Source organism: Eutrigla gurnardus, assembly GCF_963514095.1.
Source record: "Eutrigla gurnardus genome assembly, chromosome: 22".
NCBI classification, from domain to species: Eukaryota; Metazoa; Chordata; class Actinopteri; order Perciformes; family Triglidae; genus Eutrigla; species Eutrigla gurnardus.
In genome coordinates, this window is record NC_139933.1 from 10,607,338 (window position 1) to 10,630,259 (window position 22,922).

Below are 22,922 nucleotides of genomic sequence, written 5' to 3' on the forward strand. Positions count from 1 at the left end.
AAAATTATTCCAAATACCTGCCGCGCTTTATCTGGAACCCTGGAATAGGTTAGGCCCGGCCGGGAACACGAGGATGCCTAAAATAAGGCCTCTATTACGGGATGGAGTGGAGATGGATGGGACGGAGCGGGAAGGGACGGGGATCGTGGGTATTTTAGGTGTATCGGCCCTGTGAAAAAGGGCTTGTTGCGGGGGCTTGAAGCTGCTTTAAAGTCTACTATGTGGGCTGCCGTCAGCTGTTGTACAAACTGCATGTGTTGGGGGAGGGTCTATGTGCGTGTGTGTGTGTGTGTGTGTGTGTGTGTGTGTGTGTGTGTGGCTCACACGTCCATAGCGGAGCGGGAGTATAAATAACATTTTTCCTACAGATGTTCTCACCTTGACAAATCTGTTCTTGGCCCGGGTGATACTTCTTGGCATATGGCGTGATGGACCAACGTAACTCAACCTTTATTTACTTTCCTCAACCTCTCCTTGCCCCTGTTCAAACCATTGCTTTTTAAGAACAACATTTACCTTTGCGGTGTTTAACTGATGATGTTTGCCAGAGTGACTGATAATAAGCAAGCAATTTCTCAAGGACTTGAACGGCACACGCGGCTCGAGACAAACATGTTGACTGCTGCAGAGATTGAAATTATGAACTCTTTTTTTTTCGGCCCGGCCAATAGATGTAACTGCTCCCAATCAAATCCAGTAGGTTATCATCTTTATGTCGCTCTTTCGGAACATAAATCTTCTTACTTATTACCTAATTACAGCTAATTACTGCCTTTGCGATAAAAAGGTGATTCAGAGTTGAATCAAGGAGAGAGGAGAGGCATTAGGGAGATAGGGAAGGGGGGAGAAGAGAATGTGGGAGATGGTGGGAGGGAAATGAGAGGCAATAAGGAGATACGGTGAAAGAGCGAAAGGTCAAGAGCCAAGGGACGGAACGGAGCAGCGAAATAAGGGAAGAGATGTTAAGAAGGGAACCATAAGAAGTTAGGAGACGAGGGAGGAGGAAAAAAAGGAAAGAAAGCTGTTGAAAGTGCGTCCTTGAGGAATTCATTTATCTCCCCGCCTCTGTTTGGTGGGACCCGTCACGGAGTCTGTCACCATCGCCTGTGCGGTCCTGCTGACATTTCCTTCAGCAGTCGAGGGTGTGTGAACACCACGTACCAGACTCACCCCAGAAACACACTGTCATCGCCACGGTTCCCATGGCGGAATGGAGGGGGGGGGGGAGACATATTCGTCATACCAGTGATGCCAAGACACCAGTGGCAAGAGATGCTGATCTTCTGGAACCTATCAGAAAGATATGACGGGACAGAAGCAGCACCGGAAAGCCGGCGACCAGGTTGGCGTCGCCGGTGCAGGATGACTCAGACGAATGATAATGTCAGCTTTGTGCCCATCTGGCAGAATCGTGTCATTTATCACCATGTTGTAGAACCAGCTGTTTGGAACCCCCCTCCCAGGGGGTTGACAATCATTTTTTGCTTGTGGTTATGAAGGGATTGAATTGATGAATTTCCAGCCAGAGCCAGAATCTAAACTTGTTTCCTGTAGATTACAAACTGCATTCATTTAATGCACATTTAATTGTTTTATGGCGATAAACTGGAAAGCTATAAAGCTGAGGAAAGGGCTGACTTCTTCTGAACTTAAGTGTGAACCATCCTCTGTTGCACCTTTTGTCTGTGTAAAAGCTCTTTGGATTCCAGAAGCGATCGAGCCTCACGGCGTTCCATGTACTGTTGTAGTCCGCCCTTTTCTCTCGCTCACAGTATCCCCCACTGTCTCTTACCATCCGTCTCTCCTCCAGGGCCGACTCTGCCAAGATGACGCAGCCCATGAAGGGGGACCAGGCCCACCCGCCGGCCCCAGCCCGCAAGTCGGCCAGCCTGTCCTCGCCAAGCGCGGCTCGCCGCCTATACCGCAACTTGTCTGGAAAGTTCCGTGTGGGCACGAACCCCCCTGCCCTCGAGGACAGTGTGGTGTCAGGACGGGGAGGAGACAAAGAGAGGCAGCGCAAAACCACCATAGTAAGTCGGGGAGGAAAAAATAATAAGCCCAGGAATATTGTAGTCTAAAAATAGCCATATCGATATAAAATTGGATAGTAAGAGCACCAAATAGTAACATCATACGCCCACCCATCTCAGTATTGTAGTATTGCGAGAAACATTATGTATGTGGACGGTGTTGTGTGCAGGGATTCACTGATATTAGCTGATTTTTCTCCCAGTTCCAGAGTAACGAAGCGCTGTTTGAGGCAGTGGAGCACCAGGAGTTGGACTTGGTGCAGCTGCTTCTGTCCCAGTACAGTCTGGAGGAGCTAGACCACAACACCCCAAACAGTGAGGGCCTCCTGCCCCTCGATATCGCCATCATGACCAACAACGTGCCCATGGCCAAGCTGCTCCTGCGAGCCGGAGCCAAGGAGAGTCCCCACTGTGAGTAGAGGAACACCACGTACCTGTAACACCCAGACACATGTGGAGCTTTTCAATGTTAACGGGACCGAACCATCGTTGGAGCACAATAGACAGCACCTACAGCGAATGCCACAATAATGGCAGCTGCAGGTTTTTTTCTTTATTTTACTGCATATCACAAACACCCACTCGCTGGATTGTGTTCATTCACTGTGACTGATTGAAAGGGAGGTAATGCAAAGCCCGCTGTTACAGTCCATACATACAGAGATAATTCTAGTAAATTGACTAAAGTAGCTCTATTTCTCTTTTTCTGTCAAAAAAAAACCCCCATGATCTTTTCTTTGGTTACCACAATGTCTTTGATAAGAGCAGTTCTTCTATTTTCTATTCAGTATTTAATCAGATTTTTTCCTTGTAAAAATCTGACATCTCTTTACTTATTTTGGAGTTTGGCTGGCGTACAGATGAATCATACCATAGCAAATGCTTCCTTGGCTTTGAGCAGGAGGCAAGTTGATTTACCCCGATCCCTTCGCCAATCAAATCCTGTGCGATATGTGGAAAAGCAGCGAGGACCCGAACCGCATCTGTCACTCACTGACGGATCGGTTCTCCTTTTTTTTTTTCCTATGTAGATTTCAATCCTTAGTGTGGCTCAGAACTGATACCAGACCGAGTTTGTTTGGGCTTTCGACAGCCACACGACTGTCGTCGTGGACACCGATCCCGCTGCCATGGCAACGTCAGCTGCCACCAAAAGCAACCGCAGGTGTCGCCCAAAGAAAACGGCGTGCGTTAGCAGTAATGCATTCATCGGCACACAAACCCGGCACATCTCCTTTTGTTGTGCGCTGGCAGTGAAAACATATTAAAAGGGATGAAGGGGTGGTAATCATGATGCAATATTAGTCATCTTCATAAGCACTTTTCACTGTCTGTGATCTGCTGAGCCTCTGCTCCCTTCCTCTGTTAATGATTAGAACTCGCCAGTACGGCTCCTAGGCTGTTTGTGTTTGTACTTTGTACACACACACACACACACACACACACACACACACACACACACACACACACTACTCCAGAGCTGAGCCAGGCGTCTTATAAAGGTATCATTAAATTGAAAACACTTGAATGGAAAGTGATGTTTACTGAAGTGTGCTCTTTGATTGTACGGCAGAACTCAAATAACTCATGAGAGAGTGTGTGTGTGTGTGAGAGAGAGAGAGAGAGAGAGAGAGACAAAGGACGAAGAAAGAGAGGGAAATACAGCACATAAGGAATGTAAAGGGTTTCTATTTTTATACGTACGTACTAATCAAACTCCATCTGAGGAGAATTGACATCAAAGAGGCTGCAGACTTCTCCTCGACTTTTGAAAGGAATCGACTCTGATCCTCATTGATATTGACACGCTCGACTTCACAGTGTGCGGTTACCAGAGAGACGAAAGCAGACGAAGACAATCAAACATGTTCTCCAAAGCAACTTCATATTCACATTATAAATCCCCCTCGGTGACTTTCAATATTGACGACGGCACTTTAATGTGCTCTAGAAGGATCCCGGGCCTTGATGTGAAGTAAGGACAAATCAAGACACACGTACACACTGGCGACAGCATCTGGACCTGTTTCTAGCACTAGAAGGGCTGGGAATGTAAATCAAAATGGACCTTTGACAGTTATTTTCATCCCCGCAAGAGTCCAAAAGTCCTCGTTACCTGTTTTGTCAAAGTGACAAATGGCCTCTAAGTCTTCACACGAGTGGCTGAAGAGGACGACCAAACTGACACCCAGAAGAGACGCCGGGATTCAAAGAGAAGCTCCCAGCCGCCGAGGAGACACAGAGAGAGCTGCAGAATTAAACACCCAGATGGACATTTTGACACGGAGCTTTAAACTTACTGTCAACAGTGGAATCTAACGCTCAACAGTGGAATCTACAACGAACAAACACAGACCACACAGACTAAACACAGACACACACCAGTCCCAAACACTCCCAGGATGACCAGCCACCAAAGACGAAGTACAGTACAGTGTGCTACTGTCCTGTGTGACCTCCACAGCTTTACATTACCTCTTCTATACTTTTATTGCAAAAGTTGCTCTATCTGTTCCAGCCACTATCACAATTCCAATATTTTTAATTGAGCATCGCATCCACCATCAGTGTTCACATTTTAGCAACACACTACCCCCTCTCAGAAAAAACATTCCTCCGATGGAGGCTGTGCAAGGCTGTGGTATATGATATAAATAGATGAGTTATGCACATTTTTCCACAAGTTTTGCAGAAAAATACTTTTACAATGGCAGTTTAAAACGATTGCCTATGCACGTTCCCACCATTTTGTGTTGCCTCGCGACCGCAAAAAGAAGAATACTCCTCCCTCTCTTGCCCCTCTCACTTTTCATTGCCACATTTTCTGTCATTTTGGAGGTGATGTCATCCCTAAAGAGGGACTGCTTAGTTAAATGAAGTTTATTGAGGAATCTGCCGCAGCATTTTGGCAAACAAAGACATTAAAAACGAGTTCCCGCAAAAGCAATTTCAGTCGCTTTTGTAGGCCACTTTTGCAGGCCACTGCAATATCAGTATACTTGATCAAAGTCAAACCGACACGAAATTTACTTCTGTAATTGAGCTAGTAAATAATTTTGTGATGAACACATGTTTTGTTCCTGAAAACTTCCACAATGGTATAGTTGAGCTACGAAAAAAAAAAGTGATGTTTTGGGAGAATTTGCTTTTAATTAAGAATTTTCACAATCGTCAATTCACAGTATTTTGCATTTGCTCTCGGAATCTTGGTTGGAGAAAAAAAAAGCCCTCTTAAATTTATAGTCCATTGCTCAGCTTTGAGCTGTTTTGCCGACCGTCTTATTTATGTGTGATTATAAATACTTTAATACATTATACAGGTTTTTGACTTTTTCTCTCTCTCGCTGTCTTTTCTCGCATGTTTCAGTCGTGAGCCTGGAGGGCCGAGCGGTGCATTTGGCCACCTTGGTGCAGGAGGCTGAGCAGCGGGTGTCCGAGCTCCAGGCCCAGGTGGGAAGCGAGGGTCCCGGTGATCGGGAGGGATCGGACCGGGACAGGCAGCTTAAGGCTTGGGAGTGGAGGCTCCGGCTCTTCCGACGCATGCAGACAGGCTTCGAGCATGCTAGTAAGCCTTTGATTGTTGCTACAGAGATTTCTTTTTAAACGCTGAACCGTTCGAGGGACATTTTCCCCTCGGATCATACAAGAAGTCGTCTTTTGGTTTTCATTCTTGCAACTTTTCTGTCTGCTGGCATTCTGTCTGGGCCGAGTTAATGGCTTCCACACTAAAAGCCCAGCGAACGACTGTGTGTGTGTGTCTGTGTGTGTTTGTGTGTGTTTGTGTGTGTGCAAACATAACACGCCTGTATTCTTGCTTTAATTTTTTATAGGCATTTCATGACACGCTTAGTGGCAGAGTAGACAGCCACCCCCGAACGCAGACCCAGTCACACGCACGCACACTCCTCCCTTCCACCCGGATCTGCACTTTGATGCAGAAAAAGATGGTTCCCTCTTTGTAACTTCGCATCAAAACGAATGTTTACTTGGTTACGTTCACCATCCCTGACCATCCTCGCTTCTTCTCAGTTTCAACGTTCGTTTGTGAAGACGGCGGCTCACAGATTCCAGTACTGACTTTTTTCCCATTTTCTAAAGACTGAACAATGCCTCGTGCAACCGACCGGGACGACTAAATGATGTCATTTAAATAAGCTGCCAATTGTATTCCATTCTAATGGTGATGACATGCAGTGAAGAGTCATTGTGTTTACCTGCCTGTCTCTCCACTTATTTACTCGGCATCTTTCCGTCTGCCTGCCCAGGTCCTCCAGACGCCCCCGGCGTCGTCCACCTGTCTGTCAGCAGCAGCACCAGTCTAAGGGTGGACTTCCAGGAACCTCTCTGTGTCAACTCTGCTGTGGTTACCAAGTACAAAGGTCAGCCACCGGGCCCGTTCCGCTGCTTCTTTTATAACCAACCACTCAGTTTCACCTGTAACGTATTGGTTCTAAAGGAGATGTAGATGTTAGTAAATACAGAAATGTTTTAAAATTTTCAATACGTCTTTTTTTCTTATGGTATATGGCAGAGATCTTCAACAGGGAGACCCCCTGCAGAGTTACTGCAGGGGGTCCCTGAAATTATTTGATCCCAAACTTTTTTTCTTCCAAAACTTTATATATGTCCAAAAAATACACCCTAACATCAAATGTATACGATATGTAATTTTGTATAAATATGGGTCACTATAAGCCTTGGGGGTCCTTGGCCTGAAAACATTGAAGACCTCTGCTACATGGTATATATTGTGTGTTTGTGTGTATTTGCAGTGAGCTGGAGCAGTGCCCCATCATTAAGTCCTCTGCTGGGTGAGGCGGTGGTGGAGGACACCACCCTGCTGCAGTGCAACATCACTGGACTCACTTCTGTAAGTTTCGGCAAGACTCTCCGTCTCCGCAATGCAATCGACTGTTATTCGTGGCGATGACTCAATCGATAGGAATCGGGACGAATCCAAAATAACGGAACTAAATCATGCGTGCCGCTGCTCTGTTTTGCGAGGGTTTGGACGGAACATCTGTCGTGCACATCGCACCATTTTCCTACTTCCTCTGCGCCAACCCTCAGTCCCCAAGAACTGCCGGATAAGAAGGATGCAATCGCACATTATCTGGGAGTTTATGGGTGACACAAAGCAACACAAAGAACCAGTAAGCTCTCGCTCCTCCAGCTGTTGATGCTGACTGATGGAACACTGAGAGTCTATTCTTCCACACGAAGGGCCCCCCCCCCCCTGATATTATTTACATGCAAACTTTGCTTTGGTGACATTTGAAAGCATTTTCCCAAGTGGCTCTTCTTTTTATCACATACATCAAACTCCACACACAAGTTGCAATCACCATCAATTCCAAAACGATGGGGGTGAAAGACTTATGGCCGCGCTTAAAAGCACAGTTGGAAAACACAGTTTATTTGTTGAAAGTCTTGGCTCCTGAGCGCTCATAAGCAACAGTTGCAAAACAGCCTCCAAAATGATGGAAAGAGCAGCTTGGTTGCCTGCCACCTGATTTATGTTTGGCATTTTTAAGCGGGCATGTAGACAAATGGACGCTCCACTGGTTGTTTGTTATTGTGTGAGAGAAGTGTCCCCCCCCCCACCCCACACCCCCCATTTAAGACCCCTGCTGCCAGCCAAAGCTCACTCCTGTCACATGACAGGGGTCAAGGCGAGGTCAGGAAGTGTCGGCGGCTGGTTTGATTGATCTGGCTGAGAAAGGAGAGACAGAGGCCTGCTGTCTGCAGACTGGGCAAAGAGACAGACAGGGCTTCTCGATACACACACACACACACACACACACACTGAAATGAATACAGAGAACAACCTAGCAAGAGATAAACCCATGCACTGAACCACACATACATATGTACACGGTGCCTTAACTGTCATGTGTCCTGTCCTTCCAGGGGACCCACTACTACGTCCAGGTGTCGGCCTACAACATGAAGGGCTGGGGGCCTCCACTGGTGTCCACCCCTGCCTGCGCTGCACCTTCCAGTAAGTCCGTTCACTTGTGTGTCTTAAGTTTTACATAAAGCAAAACATAAAACTTCCAGTTAACAACGGCTCCAAACAAGAGCCCTGAAGGCTTTTGGCTGCCCTCGCTAAATTAACCACCACTGAAAAATTGTTTTCACACAGAACTTAGCTGCAAGATGTGTGTGTGTGTGTGTGTGTGTGTGTGTGTGTGTGTGTGTGTGTGTGTGTGTGTGTGTGTGTGTGTGTGTGTGTGTGTTGCATGAATGACACAATCTTTCAAAGCTTTCCCACACATAAAGGGACTTGGACTTGGCATCCTTTCACATAAATTGATTTGGTTATTCCTACGTCATTTCGACATTGCTTTGACATCATTGGTGTGGGTGGGTGGACGGGGGGGGGGGAGGGTGACAGCTGGACTCTCCAGGGCCAGCAGGCTGGACGGGTTTTGGGACCCCCTCTGTGGACGTCAGAGTGTGTAACCATAGCCTCAGGATGGCGTTTGGGGCTGGCTGGCAGAAGAAGCTGCCCGGGTTCAGCCAAGAAGTTAACCGTGAAGTCATGTGCAACAACAGCTGAGGTGTTGACTCACCAGAGCAGCTCGGACCCTCTTTCTTCCTTTCTATCTATCTATCTATCTTTATCTATCTATCTATCTATCTATCTATCTATCTATCTATCTATCTATCTATCTATCTATCTATCTATCTATCTATCTGTCTATCTGTCTGTCTCTATTTTCTGTTTTTCTAATTCTATACTTTAAAACGTTTTCTTTGCTCCTTTACGTCTGGCCAAATAGTATCATATATCACATATAATTTGTTGATTTGTCAGTAAATGAATTAATGAATCCGTGTGGAGGGATTAATTCAGGGTATTGATTTCTGAGGTGAGTTTCTTGATACTGTAGCTTGTAGTTTGAGTGCAGCATGTACAACCTGTGCAGTCAGTACACACCTACTGTAGCAGAGTGAACATAGGTACTGTGGGTGTGTTGGCACACTAAGGGCACATCTGGGGAACACATGAACATGTTTGTCCTCATCAGCACACAGTGTTTTTCAGCAAGTGCGCGTGTGTGTGTGTGTGTGTGTGTGTGTGTGTGTGTGTGTGTGTGTGTGTGTGTGTGTGTGTGTGCGTGCGTGTGTGTGTGTGTGTGTGTGTGTGCGTCTTCGTTTTAGGAGACTGGGCTTTCCCTCTCCTTTTTTTTTCTACTGTCCACCTCCCTCCCTCTCTCGGAGCTAATTTCGATGTTGCGTGTTTGTGTTTTCCATTTGGGCCTACCACTGGAAATATTTGCATGTCTGTGCTGTAGCACGCGGCGCGGCCCCAACAGTGGGGGCCTTATACCGGGCCGTGGACGCCCATTAAAGGGCCCGCTTGTCCTGCCGGGACAGGCACCTTTCCGGGAATAGAGCTCACCGTGTTTAAGCCCCACGCACCCTCCGGGGGGCTCCGGGAGAGGGAGTTGGGGTGGGGTTGATGGGGAGGTGGGTGGTGGTTGATGGTGGTAGGGGGGGGAGGTTATCGCTGACACATCCTCCAGTGAGCAAGCAACGATGCTGGCCTACTACCACAGTAGGCAGAAGGTCCTGAAGGATTGTGTTCTGCAGAGATGGTAATCTACGAGGAGGGAAGGGAAAGCGTGTGTGTGTGTGTCTATATGATTGGGGAAGAAAAACACATTAGAAACAGTTGTATTACAATAACTGTACATTCAGAGTCTGTTGCTGTTGGAGGCATAGCGGGACGTGTGGTGTGTAACTCTCTGTCACTGGGGCAGCCGCACCACGTTTGTGCGTCGCTCTTCATATCGTGTGTGCATACTGACTGTTCTGAGCCCAAATATGTGCAGGGCAGCCGGTAGCACCGGGGCTCAGTAGGTCTGTCTGTCAGCCAACCACAGCTTTCTCACACTGGGGTGGGTGCTGTTTCCTATAGCATACACACGAGTCCTGTTAGAGGGGCAGACCATCTCACACTCCTACTATTGGAAGCCTCAGGACCAGGGCCAGCCCAAGGAGTTTTGGGGTCCTGAGCAGAATTTGATCAACCCTCCCCCCCTCCCAGACTGACTTCGAATAGAGTCTTAATGACGTATGTGTCAGAACTGTATGTTCAAACAATAGGGAACGGTCAGCAGATCCAGGTTCACCTGCTTCAAATAAACCAAATAATGTTAGTTACATTCCACCGTGAACAAAATCTGTACACTTCCCCAGTATCAACCTGTCCTTAATAAAAAGGCTGGCAACCAAAAAGAAGGAAACAACTGACAGTAGTAAACATTTGATCCTAATAGAAAAAGAACAGACTTCTGGACTGTTGTGTAAATGAAGATTCTCTGAGAACATCCACAAAGACAGATGTCTTATCTTCAAACTACCATTTGGGAATGTTAGAAGACTATACCTGAAGGTAGCTGATATGCCTAAGTACCTATTTTGCAGAACCAAATATACAGCAGGCAATCCTATATGTCAGCTCATCTCTGCAAACCCATGTTAAAAATGTCTTTCAGCATATGCAGTAGACGAAGAGTCTACAGCCATGCGGGAGGCTCTGTCAGGCTTTATTTAGGCACAGCAGTGCTTTGAGCTAAATGCTAACATCAGCATGTAACACAATGACAATGTTAACAAGGAAACGTTTAGCAGGTATATTGTTTATCATGTTCACCGTGAACCTGAACACAAAGCATAGCTGTCATTACAGCGATTTGCTGAATTTTTCTTTTTTCTTATTTAAGGGATTAACAAAGTCATTACCATTCAACATGAGGGGAATATGAATGTCTGTCGCCAATTTCATGACAATCTATTCAATAGTTGTCAAGACATTTCGCAATAACCTTTCAAAAATGATCAACCTCATGGTGGTGTGAGAGGAAAAGTCAGGGGATCATGTACACTTTTGAGCATAAAGTTGGAATATTTTGTTTCCAGACACAATCCTCTGTTTATTCCTATTTAAATGCATCAGTAATCACTTTTGACCAGGTGCAATGATTACATCCCAATTACCCAGGTGAAATGAGTTCATGCGTAACATTTGTTTCGCTCTATAAAAGACAAGACATTTGCTAATTATTCCAACTTTATGGACGACCCTGTATGCAAAGGCTTGGGTGTGTTTGCGACGCGACAAGGTGACTGTTTGTTCAATGGGAACAACAATGGCGGCTCCAAAAGAAGTTAGTGAAGATGCTGCGTTGTCATCAGAACTGGAGCTTTTCTTCGTTTGCCAAACAGGTTATTGATTCATTCTCTGGAGACCACAAATGTTTCTACAAATGTTTTATGACAATTCCTTTAAAAGACGAGCCCCCCTCATTTCATCAGCTTTGCTTCTCCACCATTAATGCACTGTATATATATCACGGAAAGACTTGTGTAGAGATCCTGCATCAGCACTATGACTCTCGACAAATGCAGAACATGGCGTGGTCGCTTTTCTCATATTGTCTTCCTCACCTCTTGTCTGCAGGTTGGAGGGATATCGATGGCCGCGCTCCACGCCAGAGAGGCCAGAAGGAGGCGCTAGACCAGCTACTGGGCCAGATAAAAGAAGCTCACCGCCACTGTGTCTGCCACGGTATCAACAACATTTTGATCGATTTGGTGGGCGTGTTCACCTAACAGGCCCAACAGTAATATGAGCGCTTTAACGGTTTGCATAGCTGACCCCTGGTGAAACCCAAACCCACAAACCTGGTGGCGATAGCGACTCGATGTACTCAACATATGAGCACATGTTATACCACACTGGATGTTTTAAACTGTCTGTGGAATTAAACGCAGCAATCTCTCATGTAGAACACAACTTGGAAGGCCAGTTCATGGTAGTAGAAGCTGAAATGCTATGACATTAACCGGAGCTTCTGTCGTTTTCACTGCAGGCCGTCGTATTTTAAACAAACACATCAGAATTTTCAGCCACCGTCTAGTAGTCCGTGGTTCAGAAATATTCTCGGCGTAAACAAACACTGAACTTGAGCAATGAACGGTTCGGCTCGCAGGTGTAACACGTCTCGCCGAGCTGCTGTGTTTCATCTCACCTTGACAGACACTTTACAATCTCAGGCACGACAAGTACTTTGGGGGCCTTTACACCCCTAAAACGGCTGCCACCTCAAAAATAATACCCTCCCCTCTGTCTCAACAACCGACCGAACCCCCCCTTCACTCCTTTATACATCTTTCCATGACTCAGCCCTTCCTCTGCTGAATACCTCTCTCTCTCTCTGTGACAAAATGCAGATCAACTTCTCTCACACTCAGGCTGTTTATATCCCCAAACACTGCAGGCTGTAAGCCGGTCCCATAAGTGTCAAAACCTGTCCACACTGACTCTTTTACACGACGGCAAACTGCATTTAGCGTCGAGCAAGTTGTCTCTCTCTCTCTTTTTTTTCTTTCTCGCACACGCCTAAACACACTCGCCCACTTACCATTGTCCAATGTGGGCCAGACCATATTTGCAACGGGGCGAGACGCAATATAATAGTCAGTATTGAGTGGCTCTCGGGTTCTTCAGACGGCGACTGATTGAGCTGGAGGGTTCAGGCACGGTAGCCAAGGTGGCGTGTCCCGGGGTCATGTTTGTTATTCCTGTAAGAGACGAGTCCTGGGCTGGAGTCGGGAGAGGGCATAAATTAACACTGACTACTGCTGCCCCCCCCCCCCCCCCCCCCCCCTTCACCCCCCACAGCCCGCCAGTCGTCCTGTCTACTGTCCATACATATACACACACACACGTCAAGATAGACAGGCACACGCATAGATACACATGTACACGAAACAGACACAAATATTCAAGTACATGTTCTCCCTCGCTCCGGTCCGACTCTCCCACATGTCCATGTACGCACCCCCATCGCAGCCCAGCTTATAGCCCCACGCCACATTCTCCCTCTTGTCCAAACACTATTAATTAAACTGTGAAAGAGGCCTTGACTAACACAGGCACCCCAGCAGTCAGCCCTACTTGTCTGTCTTACTCAGTGTCAAACACGGACTGAGACCGGGAGGGACCAGGGGCCAAACATGCTCGAGAGTAAAGAGAAATTTCGGGGAGGTGAGAGGGGTCGAGGGGTTGCTGTTTTTTTTTTTTTTCTCGTTACTCCACCTCGGCTCGTCCACCTGAAGAGAAAATTAGTTCTTTTCGGGTCCTGAATGGGGGGATTTATTGACTTTAAGTGGCCTGGGGCTGGAGTGAGATCGCCTGGGAGGGGAGGAGAGGGACTCGGTGAAGGGGTTTGGGACTCAGGGTTTCTAATGAGTTGGGAGGTGCGTTATCTCACCAACAGGCGCCCACACAAACACACACACATGCATATATACACACACCTCCCTCTCTCGCCTCTAACCCCCTCCAGGCCCACTAAAAATAAACATGTCCCCACAGACTTAACTGACCTCCCTGTCAGTGAGTGGCAAAGGGTTAAGACACATACAGACACACACACACACACACACAAATTACTACAGCTCCTTGGCTCCACTCGTATGGCTGTAGTTCAAGACATGCCATGCTCCAGCAGCTTTAGTATGTGCAGGTAAACACACGCACACATACATATACACACAGTTAGTGTCCCTCTGGGACCCGGAGAGCTAGTGGTTCCCTCAAGGCCCATAGTCTGCTGTTGGCAGCCAGCATGCCAGTCAAATGGTGGCGCGCCGCTGGAGCGCATGAAATCTCGAAAAAAACATTCCACTCCTGACCGTGTTGTTGGACGTGTCAGGTTTGTTGTCAATTAGGTAACGGCCTGCCACTGGAAGAGATGTGTCTAGAGTTTGTCAGGACGGAGGTATTCATCGGCGTTAACAAGAAAAACCAGACAATCGATCAGTCATGCCGCAGTTTAAGCATTAAGCGGGATCATGGAATATTCAATTCAAAAGTAATCAAATTTGTTCTGTTGCGGTGGAATTAACCATTTTTTTCCTTGTCTCTTTCTTCCACACACAGAACAGTGCAAAGCTCCGCCGCAAGGGAGGAAGCACTCGGTATCCAAAAGCCTGCGCCACCTCTTCCAACCCGCCAGCAAATTTGTTAAAAGCTTGAAAAGGTAGATGCTCTTTTTGTCCGGCTTTCCTTCATGAAATGGTTCGTAAAAATAAATCTTACATATGAAAGGATTTGTAATTAGCAGTGTGTATGTATGACACTGGTGTTTAATAGCATTTCATCTCATTTTGCTATTATTTCTTCCATAACACACGTGCTTTTTCTGTTTCTCTCCAGAGGTCTGTATCTGACATCCATATTCTACAGAGATGACAATGTGTTGGTGACTCCAGAGGACCAGATTCCTATCGTGGAGGTTGAAGATTCCTACTCCAGCTCTTTAATGCAGGACTTCCTCTGGTTCACCAAGGTAAACCAAGAAGTAACTTTGATCTCAGATAATTAATAGCAAACCTGTTAATAAACTACTAATTTACATAAACATATATATTATTACATAATCCAGTCTGGCTATCTGGTTATTAATACTTAATCGTATGCTGATGTTCTGCCAGGTATCCTATCTATGGGAAGAGATTCCCTGGCTGCAGCAGTGTCTCAGTCCTTCCCAGACTTCCTGTTCCTGTACTCTTCAGACACGCCTCAAGATGCTGCAGGCTGTCTCCATTCTGCAGGTAGTGCCATGTCCACTACTCTATTATACTATGGTTGTCTAACTTTAACTGTGGCGGGGCTCTAAACAGAGAGAAAAAGCACTGAACAGCAGTAGAGTTATCATCTGGTGTTTTTTCCATCAGGGAATGCTGGGAACACAGGATCTTGGCCAGGTGTATTTTGAACCAATCAAAGACAAGCATGGGAACGCCCTGCTGGTGCTCCTCAAGGACATGAACGCCTGTCCCAACCTGGACGGGGTCCGCTGGACGCAGCTCTGCAAACTCCAGCTCCAACGCAAGTCCGTCTCGTCCCCCGAAGAGCCCACCGCCTTGGACATGCTCCTCATCACGCTCCACGTGAGTCTCACGGGAATGGGCGGGCCTGCGATCGGTCCATTTGGGGGAATTTGTTATTTCTGCGTTTGTTTTTGGAGACAGGCTGCTTCCACAAACAGCGAGGAATGGGAGGAGGGTTCATCAGCTGTGGTTGTGGTTTTTATCGGGCTCGTACTTTTCATTCTTTGTTGCCCCAGAAATTTAGCAAGATAGAGTAGTGTGAGGCACTTTGTCAACAACCAAGTGACCCCAAAAACAATGGAAAACATTTATCTATTGGTATCGCTCTAATGCTTTTTAAACTCTCATTCACCAAAACCAGTAAACATGAGGCTCCAAGGCTGAAACAATAGGACTGTAAATTAAAAATGTGCTTCCAATTACGAGCGCTGCTTATGCAGACACTTTTATCCCTACAAACGTTAATCATCATGACTCTCCTTCACTTGTCGCCTTCTCTGTGAATATATTGAACCGGCTTAAATCTGGCTTTTAAATTCATTAAAAGCCAGATTTCAGGTCAAATCTTGGACCCGTGCCAACCCGACATGAATGTTCACTATTTTTAACAGATATTAGAAGAAATTGGAAGGTTAAATGTGAATTTCTTGACGATGATGATCTCGGTAATTGTTTCAATTTGTTTTGTGTTCTGTATCTCACGCTGTGTGGCTGCTCGGTTCAATGCCACTGCAAATCTGGAACCAAACCACAAGTTGATTTTGTCTATACAGCCCTGTTAACTTGATACCATTGTTGCAATTCTGTTTCGTCTCCAGTGTGAGTCGGTTTGGCCTTGTGGTTCCAGAAACAATGGTGGAGACTCCCTTTGGCAAAACCGCAGTTGACTGAAATATTTGTCTTGTGGCCAGTTATGAACAAATTGTATGATGAAATGCATCAAAATGTGCTGACGGGGCTTTTGTTGCCACTCTGAAGTCCACTTTAAAGCTGTAGACTGAAGGTCTCATCGGGCTCACGACAGCAAAACATGAAAATAGCATCGTTTTAATGAATGTGAGACCCACACCTCTGACTGTCTCTCCACCTGCCGTTCCCAGGAGAAGCTGGCGTATCACAGGCGGAGCAGGAAGATGTTGTCTCCGGGGTTGTACCTGGGCTACTTGAAGCTGTGTACGTCGGTGGAGCAGATCAGAGCGCTGGTGCCCCAGAAACTGCCCAATGTCCTCTGTCACACCAAGATTCGGGACAACAGCAACGTGTCCAGGTAGGGATCATATGCCACCTGAATATAGTGGCAACACAATGACAAAGATACCTGTGAGGCGGATGGAGGCAACCTTTACAGCATCACTGTGAGTGTGTGTTCTACCTGTTGATTGTAGAGAGGAGTGGCAGTGGCTGCAGGCTCTCAGCTCTCTGGAGGAGTCGTTGGAAATGGACAGCGAAGAACAGAGCGCTCCACATCGCCTCCTACAGGACCTGCGTGGCGCAATCAAAGACCTGATGGCACACATAAATGTCCCTGGCAATCAGGTCAGAGTCAATCCGTCCATAAGTTCGACTTTACAAACCATTTCTTTACCTGATGCAAAAAAAAAGGATTTTGTGAAGACTGATTTTGACTGATATCATGGAACCAGATGAAACTCTGCGAAAAAGATATCCAGCCAAGTTCCAGAGGCAGGCAGTAGCAAGAGCTCAAAGCAATGAACACGATTCCAACGGATATTCAGCCAGTTCTGGTTAGACCACTAATTCTACATGATTTCTGTAAAAGAACATGGTTTGAATTCCAGCACAATGGCAATCATTGTCCGTTTGACTTTAACCTTTTACCACCCACCGTTCCCAGCAGCTGGAGAGAACTGTGCAGACTGCTACGACTGCACTTTTCAAAGTCACTTCAATATATACGCTTGTGAATATATGTATCTATAGATTAGACTACCATCGGAATGAAAGATTGAAACCTTAGATACGTTTGTTCCAGAGGAGATGGTGTTTAAAAACAACAAGCAATACGATCGTTCTAACCTTGACCTGCTCCACGAGAGAGCCCAACAGTGTTTTAGTGGTCTAAAATAACCTCTAATTACAGCAAACCATGCAGTAGCCATATTCCCAACTTCTCGTTCCACTATTGGAGCCTCTGGTTCTACTTTCAAGATATTTAAATGAGTGAAAGATTGGCTTCATGGTGGCCTAGCAGTGCGATCCATACCCTGTAACTGTGCTGAGTGCAACCAGGGGTTCATCCTTCACTTCTGTCTTTCATAGAAAGGCTGAAACAACCTTTAAAATGAATATGTTTTAAAACGGAAAAAGGTCAGCGTTCTGTCACTGCTTTAAAGGGAGAGTTACTACTCTACTAAGGCCCACTGAGATCATCTGTCCCCGCGTGTCTAGGTGCAGGACTTCCGTATCTACAGCCAGGAAGTGGTGGAGTTTGGGGAGAAAGTGTCCTTCCTGCTCCTCATGCCACCTTCAGATGAAGTGTGCACAGCTCCTGGTCAGAATAACCCATACTCGCCCCGCTCCGGCTTCCTCACCCTGCCACTGCAGATCTTTGAACTTGGTCAGTACATCACATTTGACCAAATCTGTATGTTCCTCCTGTAACTAGCACAGCATTTTACATGTTATTTTTTTTTCTTGTTGGATTCCCTTTCTTCCCACAGTCCACTTTAATGCCTATTGTCCCAGTTTCATCGGCCAGTACTGCCGAGTATCGGCTTTGCTGGAACTGGAGTCGCTCATGTCCCAGCAGGCCTTAAGGGAGGCCTTCTCTGAGGACGAGCTCCTCGCTGCCAAGAAGAAACACCAGCAGGTCCAGGATCACATACAGGTGATGCACCTGGAAGATAAACTCTCTCTATATATATCCCAGTAATACATTTGATTGTTCCTGAGATTGACTATTATGGTCTTGTTGACAGCAAATGGAGGAGGTGTGGCGTGACGCGAGGTGGATCATGGACGCCCTGCAGTACGCCCGCTACAAGCAGCCAACGGGAGGCATCTCCATTAGCTGCATGATTGACTTCTCCAAGGAAGTGTTGCCGGACAAGCCTCCCTCCACCTCCTCTCAGCCGGACTTCATGCCCTCCCCCATGCCTTCACCCGAACCCTGCCGCAAGCACTCAGGTCAGAATCGACGCTCGCGACAGAAACACGTCAGATTCTGCGTTAAGCGTAGAATTCATGTGTATCTGAATTTTTTCTCACATTCTGCAGATTTTGCCGGACTATCAGACGAGGAGGGCTCCTCCGAGGTTTTCCTCACCACCGACAGTGACTACGACTCCAGCCGGGCCCAGAGTCCCCGTGAGCTGGACCTGTTGCCCCCCTCACCCTCTTCTGCGCCGCTTGAGCCCTGCGGTTTCCTGCGCGGTGACGGCGGCAGCTCGGGAGGAGGGATGTGTCTCGGTGGGGGCGGTCGCGCGGGCGGCGCACTAAGGGATTCCACGCCGGATGTCCTCCAGGCCGCCGAGCCGCAGCACTTGAGGGAAGGCGAGCGGTGTAGCGGAGGAGTCCGGTGTGGAGGGGAAAGGCGGAGGGGGGGCCCGGAGCTGTTTGACAGTGACTTCATCCTGCCCAGCAGGCAGATCGAGTTGTTGCACATCACAGAGAAGAGGCAGGCCTTTTGCGTGAGAACCAGCAGCCTGGAGTTCCCTTCCAACACCTCGGCCCACCAGCCTTACTCCCACCACACCACCTGCCCCTCGCTCTCCACCTCGCCACGCCGGAGATGGCACAGGCCCTCGTCAGTGGAGCGCTGCTGCTCGGCCGAGCGCTGCTTACCTCAGCTCCCGCCGGCGCGTACGTTATCGGAGGACAGCGGCACGCAAAGACTCTCCTCGCCATCACCCGTAGCCCTCAGGAAAGGCTGCCACGCCACGCTCCGAGTGTACCCGCAGTATCACACCGGGCTGCCAAAGGAGACCAGCGTTAAGGTGTCCACACAGTTTGACCTTTGAAGCAGTTCACCTTTAAGTTGTTGTGGCGTTGGTGACACTGGTCTGTTTGTCCTGTGTTTCAGCTTTGCGTAACTCCGGGGACGTCGGCACGGGAGATGGTCCAGCTGGTGGTCCAGGAGATGAACGTCCTGTCGCGCCGCCTGCTTGGTAGCGGGGGAGGCGGCGGCGACCAGGAGCCCTGCGTGTACTACAGTCCTGAACAGTTGAAGCACTTTGGCCTCGTGCTGGTCGTGGACAACAGAGAAAAGTGGCTTCAGGATGATTTCTGTCCCCTGGAGCTCCAAAACCCCTGGCTCAGGGGGAAACTCTGCGTTCGCATTAAGGAGTACTCGCCGCTAGCGCTCAAACACAGCCGGGCAACCACGGTGTGACACTTCCACGGGAGAGAATGGGATAAAGACATGATTTAAGAGTGCATCTTTGGATAAACGTGTAAGGAAATGAAGGAACTGTTACATTTGTACAGACGGACTGCGTTATCTGCACTGCAGCTATGTCATATTTCCAGTGTTCTCGTCATCTCATGTGTTCTCCCATACGTAGGACTTTTTTCAGAGATTCTCATGACTGATGAACAAAATGGAACAAAGAAGGGGGAAAAAATGTTTTTTCGTGCCGAGCGAAATCATTTGGGGAAAAAGGATTGTGATGCAGGGGCGAGATTAATGGAGCGTCACGTTGACTTCTGGCGTGATCGAAGCCGGCACATTGGGCCGCGCCGGTTGCCAAAACGACATAGGCAGCATCATTCTCCCCGAGCCACACGCGGACACGGCTTTTCCTATGAACTCTCTCATTGTGTCATTCCCAAAGAGCTGTCGGCTGCAGCCGCCTGGCCCCATGTTCCCAGGATGTGGGCTCTGGACCCGGCCCAGAGGGCAGGAAGGAAGGGAAGAAGTACAGAGGGGGGCTGGCGTCTCCGCTTGGGGACGCAATCGGCCCGACGATTTGGCCCGTCAGCCTGTCACTCAACAGCTCTTGGCCACTGTACGTGTCTGGTGGCGAAGCAGCCAAGCAATGGAGGGAGAAGTTGATGGGGAAGGAGAGAGAGAGGAGGAGGAGGGTGGAGGCTGCATCTTTCAGAACCTGGCACTGCCTCTCTGGTGCTCTTTTTCTCCCTGTACAGTAGACTCAGTCGTAGCGTAGCTGACAAACACACATCTCGTGTAAGTAACACAAAATGAAACCAGCTCATTTGGATTTTCACAGCAGAGAAAAGACAAGCAATATGTGACTTCTGTTTTTCTTATAGATGGCGAAAAAAGCATGTTAACCTTCCAGAGTTGTGCCGAGTGCATCTGAAGTACTGTAGTTCATGCCGTGCTCAAAGTAAAAAAAAAACCAGTTCAGTGTTTCGTTGTGGTTCAGTGGTGTTCCCGGATGCATCAGGAAATGGTGCCCGCCAGTCTAGAGCGGGGTCTCCCAAAGGGATTCTAGTGAAAACGGGATGGCTCCGCTTGTTAAGAGGCCCGGTGGTTGTTTAGGAAACTGTTATAGCCAATTTGTGCTCAACTGCAGTAGCCATGCTAGCAGATTAGCTCGTGAGCGGTGGTGCTAGCATGTCTGCCCCTGAAGGTCTTTGGGACCCTCGCCTTGCAAACCCAAGCATTCAGTCAAGAATCTCTAATATGTGGATGATGCAGGTTTTATACTTTTTGACCAAACCACATTCATTGTAACTTAATACACAATAATGAAGGCCTCTTAACAATCCAAACCATCCTTTTTTCTTTCTTTTTTTTGGGGGGAAGCTGTGCCAAGTCTCTGCAGTCCGTGAAAGCTCATAACTTCACATTTAAAACAGAACCGTCTTTGCGTTGTTTACCTCGAACCCTCAAACTCCGAGCTGTTTTTGTTCCCACTGACTCTTTTTCAGTGTATGATAAATATTGTTTTCCAGCTATAAAAATGTCAAACAGGCTCAGCAACATCAAAACTGTTATAATAACAGCATTATGATGCGGCTGGGGTTTTTTTTTTTTTTTGCAGCATTTCCAAATGTAGCACCAGAAAAAGGTCCAAAAGAGGAGAGTTTGCTGGGTGGCGTCGGCAGGACCTGGTTACTGTAGCATTCCAGGTTCACGGGACGGGATCGAACCCGTCACGGGGCGAGTGAACGGCGGCGTCTCTCAAAGTGTTTACAGACTAGTTTCCTTCCACTTTCAAAGATGTGTTTACGTGCAACTACTGTATAAAGATGTCTTAAGACAAACTGATGTTATAAGTTGTAATTGGTTTTACTAATGGCTTGAACTGTTGTGTTAGCGCTTAGATGTCTTCTTTATTCACATTGTTAAAAGCGTTTTTTTTTTTTCCTTTTTTTTTTACGAGGGCCAACTGCAAAAACAAATCACACAACCAGAAACTGAACATGTACATAGACAGACAAAGACCAGGGGGATGAATGTACTGTATCTGCCCAAAATGTGAAAGCAGAGAGAATGTGGGGGCTGTCATCACTACTGAGGTCAAAGGTCAGCGAAGTTATTGGCAGGAGTCTGTCGTAAGATTAAGCTAAAGGGGAAAGGGGGTTGAGTTCCCTTTCCAGTTGAAAAATAAAGCAAAGCCCCGTGTTTACAAGGAGCTGTTGGCAGATCCATCAGGCGAAGTCATGAAGGAGACATCACGTCACTTTTTTAAAATCTATTTTTATTGAACAATAAATGAATATTACAAAATAAAAGCCTCGGTTGTTTATGAGGGTTTCTTCTCTTTTAACAGATCGCTGCACACGAGTGTAGGAAGCTTTCTAACCTTCATGTGAGTCCCACTCAGCAATAACAACATCTTTTATGTGATATTGACCTTTTTACACTTCCTGTTTGAGAGCTATAGAACACACGTTAAAATTGTCTTCGGTCAAGGGCTGAACATTTTTCCCTGGGATTCATGATATATTTTTGGCATGCCTCATCTGCTGCGAGGAGCGTCACGAGCTTAGATTTCAAGTGCGTGTGGATCGTATTTTGTTTGGGGCTTATTCGTTGAGTTCCATCCACACGTATAATAAACGGCCAAAAGCTGCTCGTTCGTCTCATGCGAATGACAGTAAATGACAAATAGAGGGCACTTGTTCCTACAGATGCTATATTGCAATGACCTCATCGGCGTTCGCCGCTCAGTTGATGAAAACTGAATGGTGGGCAGCTGCAGACAGAATCTCACAGTGTGAGTGGAGGGCACGGCCACGTGAAGCCTGCAGCGTTCACCCGCCAGGGATGAACAATGATGTTACTATTTCCCATGTTGATGGAGTGGGGTGTTTTTTTTTTTTTTGTAACAGGTTTGAATAGAGCTATAGGTTTAGCATTAGGAAAATATATACATAATGACATCCCCTACACCAGTTTCAGGGTGTTACGTCACTTTTACCTTCTCAATGCAGTACTGTCCACATGACATGTGCATGTTTGTAGGACAACATTCGTAAAAATAAGATCTAGATGTCGAAATATAGTTTCCATGTCATCAAAGACTTCGCCGTCTGTAAGCTGTTCATGAAGATGAAATGATACAATTAGAGGCAGATGATGTATGTGTTCTGCTTGAAGAAATGCACGTTTGTTGTAAACCGACTCCTTTATCAGATGAATTATATGTTCTTGTCAGAACGAACTATCATATTATCTTGAAGATGTTCCAGATGTTTATCTTCAGCCAATCTAGGCCTCCATCCACAGACAGATGTGAAAGTTTCCCCTCGGATTTAAGCCAGTATGTGTGTGTTTGGGTGTGACCACACCCAGCTGTGATGTCACGGTGCACTAGGGTACACCTGCGCATCATTGCAGCAAGGTGTACAAACCAGCGTTCATTGACATAAAGATCTTACTACGTTCATTTTCCTAATTATCAGAAGTAATGGGTTTCAGAACGATTAACAAAAATATCTCAATAACTTTGAAAAATTTCTGGTGTTTAATCCAGTTTTAAATTAACCATTAAAAATAACAGCCTGTTTACATACTTAATCTGTTTACAGTGTACATTTACTGTTGAA

The 22,922-nt window shown here is 46.9% G+C and overlaps 1 protein-coding gene across 1 annotated transcript in view; it reads left to right on the forward strand.

Moving 5' to 3' along the window:
* Positions 1 to 21,594, forward strand: part of ankfn1b (ankyrin repeat and fibronectin type III domain containing 1b) — a 98,992-nt gene extending 77,398 nt beyond the window's left edge. Inside the window, exons 6-23 of the mRNA XM_084040228.1 lie at positions 1,811 to 2,030; positions 2,234 to 2,441; positions 5,398 to 5,595; positions 6,296 to 6,409; positions 6,803 to 6,900; positions 7,941 to 8,031; positions 11,503 to 11,610; positions 13,990 to 14,089; positions 14,266 to 14,398; positions 14,544 to 14,663; positions 14,787 to 15,002; positions 16,043 to 16,209; positions 16,328 to 16,478; positions 17,352 to 17,520; positions 17,624 to 17,790; positions 17,882 to 18,089; positions 18,180 to 18,898; positions 18,985 to 21,594. Coding sequence (XP_083896354.1) covers positions 1,811 to 2,030; positions 2,234 to 2,441; positions 5,398 to 5,595; positions 6,296 to 6,409; positions 6,803 to 6,900; positions 7,941 to 8,031; positions 11,503 to 11,610; positions 13,990 to 14,089; positions 14,266 to 14,398; positions 14,544 to 14,663; positions 14,787 to 15,002; positions 16,043 to 16,209; positions 16,328 to 16,478; positions 17,352 to 17,520; positions 17,624 to 17,790; positions 17,882 to 18,089; positions 18,180 to 18,898; positions 18,985 to 19,293 — 3,496 coding nt within the window. The 3' untranslated portion in view covers positions 19,294 to 21,594. The remainder of the gene's footprint in view (positions 1 to 1,810; positions 2,031 to 2,233; positions 2,442 to 5,397; positions 5,596 to 6,295; positions 6,410 to 6,802; positions 6,901 to 7,940; positions 8,032 to 11,502; positions 11,611 to 13,989; positions 14,090 to 14,265; positions 14,399 to 14,543; positions 14,664 to 14,786; positions 15,003 to 16,042; positions 16,210 to 16,327; positions 16,479 to 17,351; positions 17,521 to 17,623; positions 17,791 to 17,881; positions 18,090 to 18,179; positions 18,899 to 18,984) is intronic.
* The last annotated feature ends 1,328 nt before the right edge of the window (positions 21,595 to 22,922 follow it).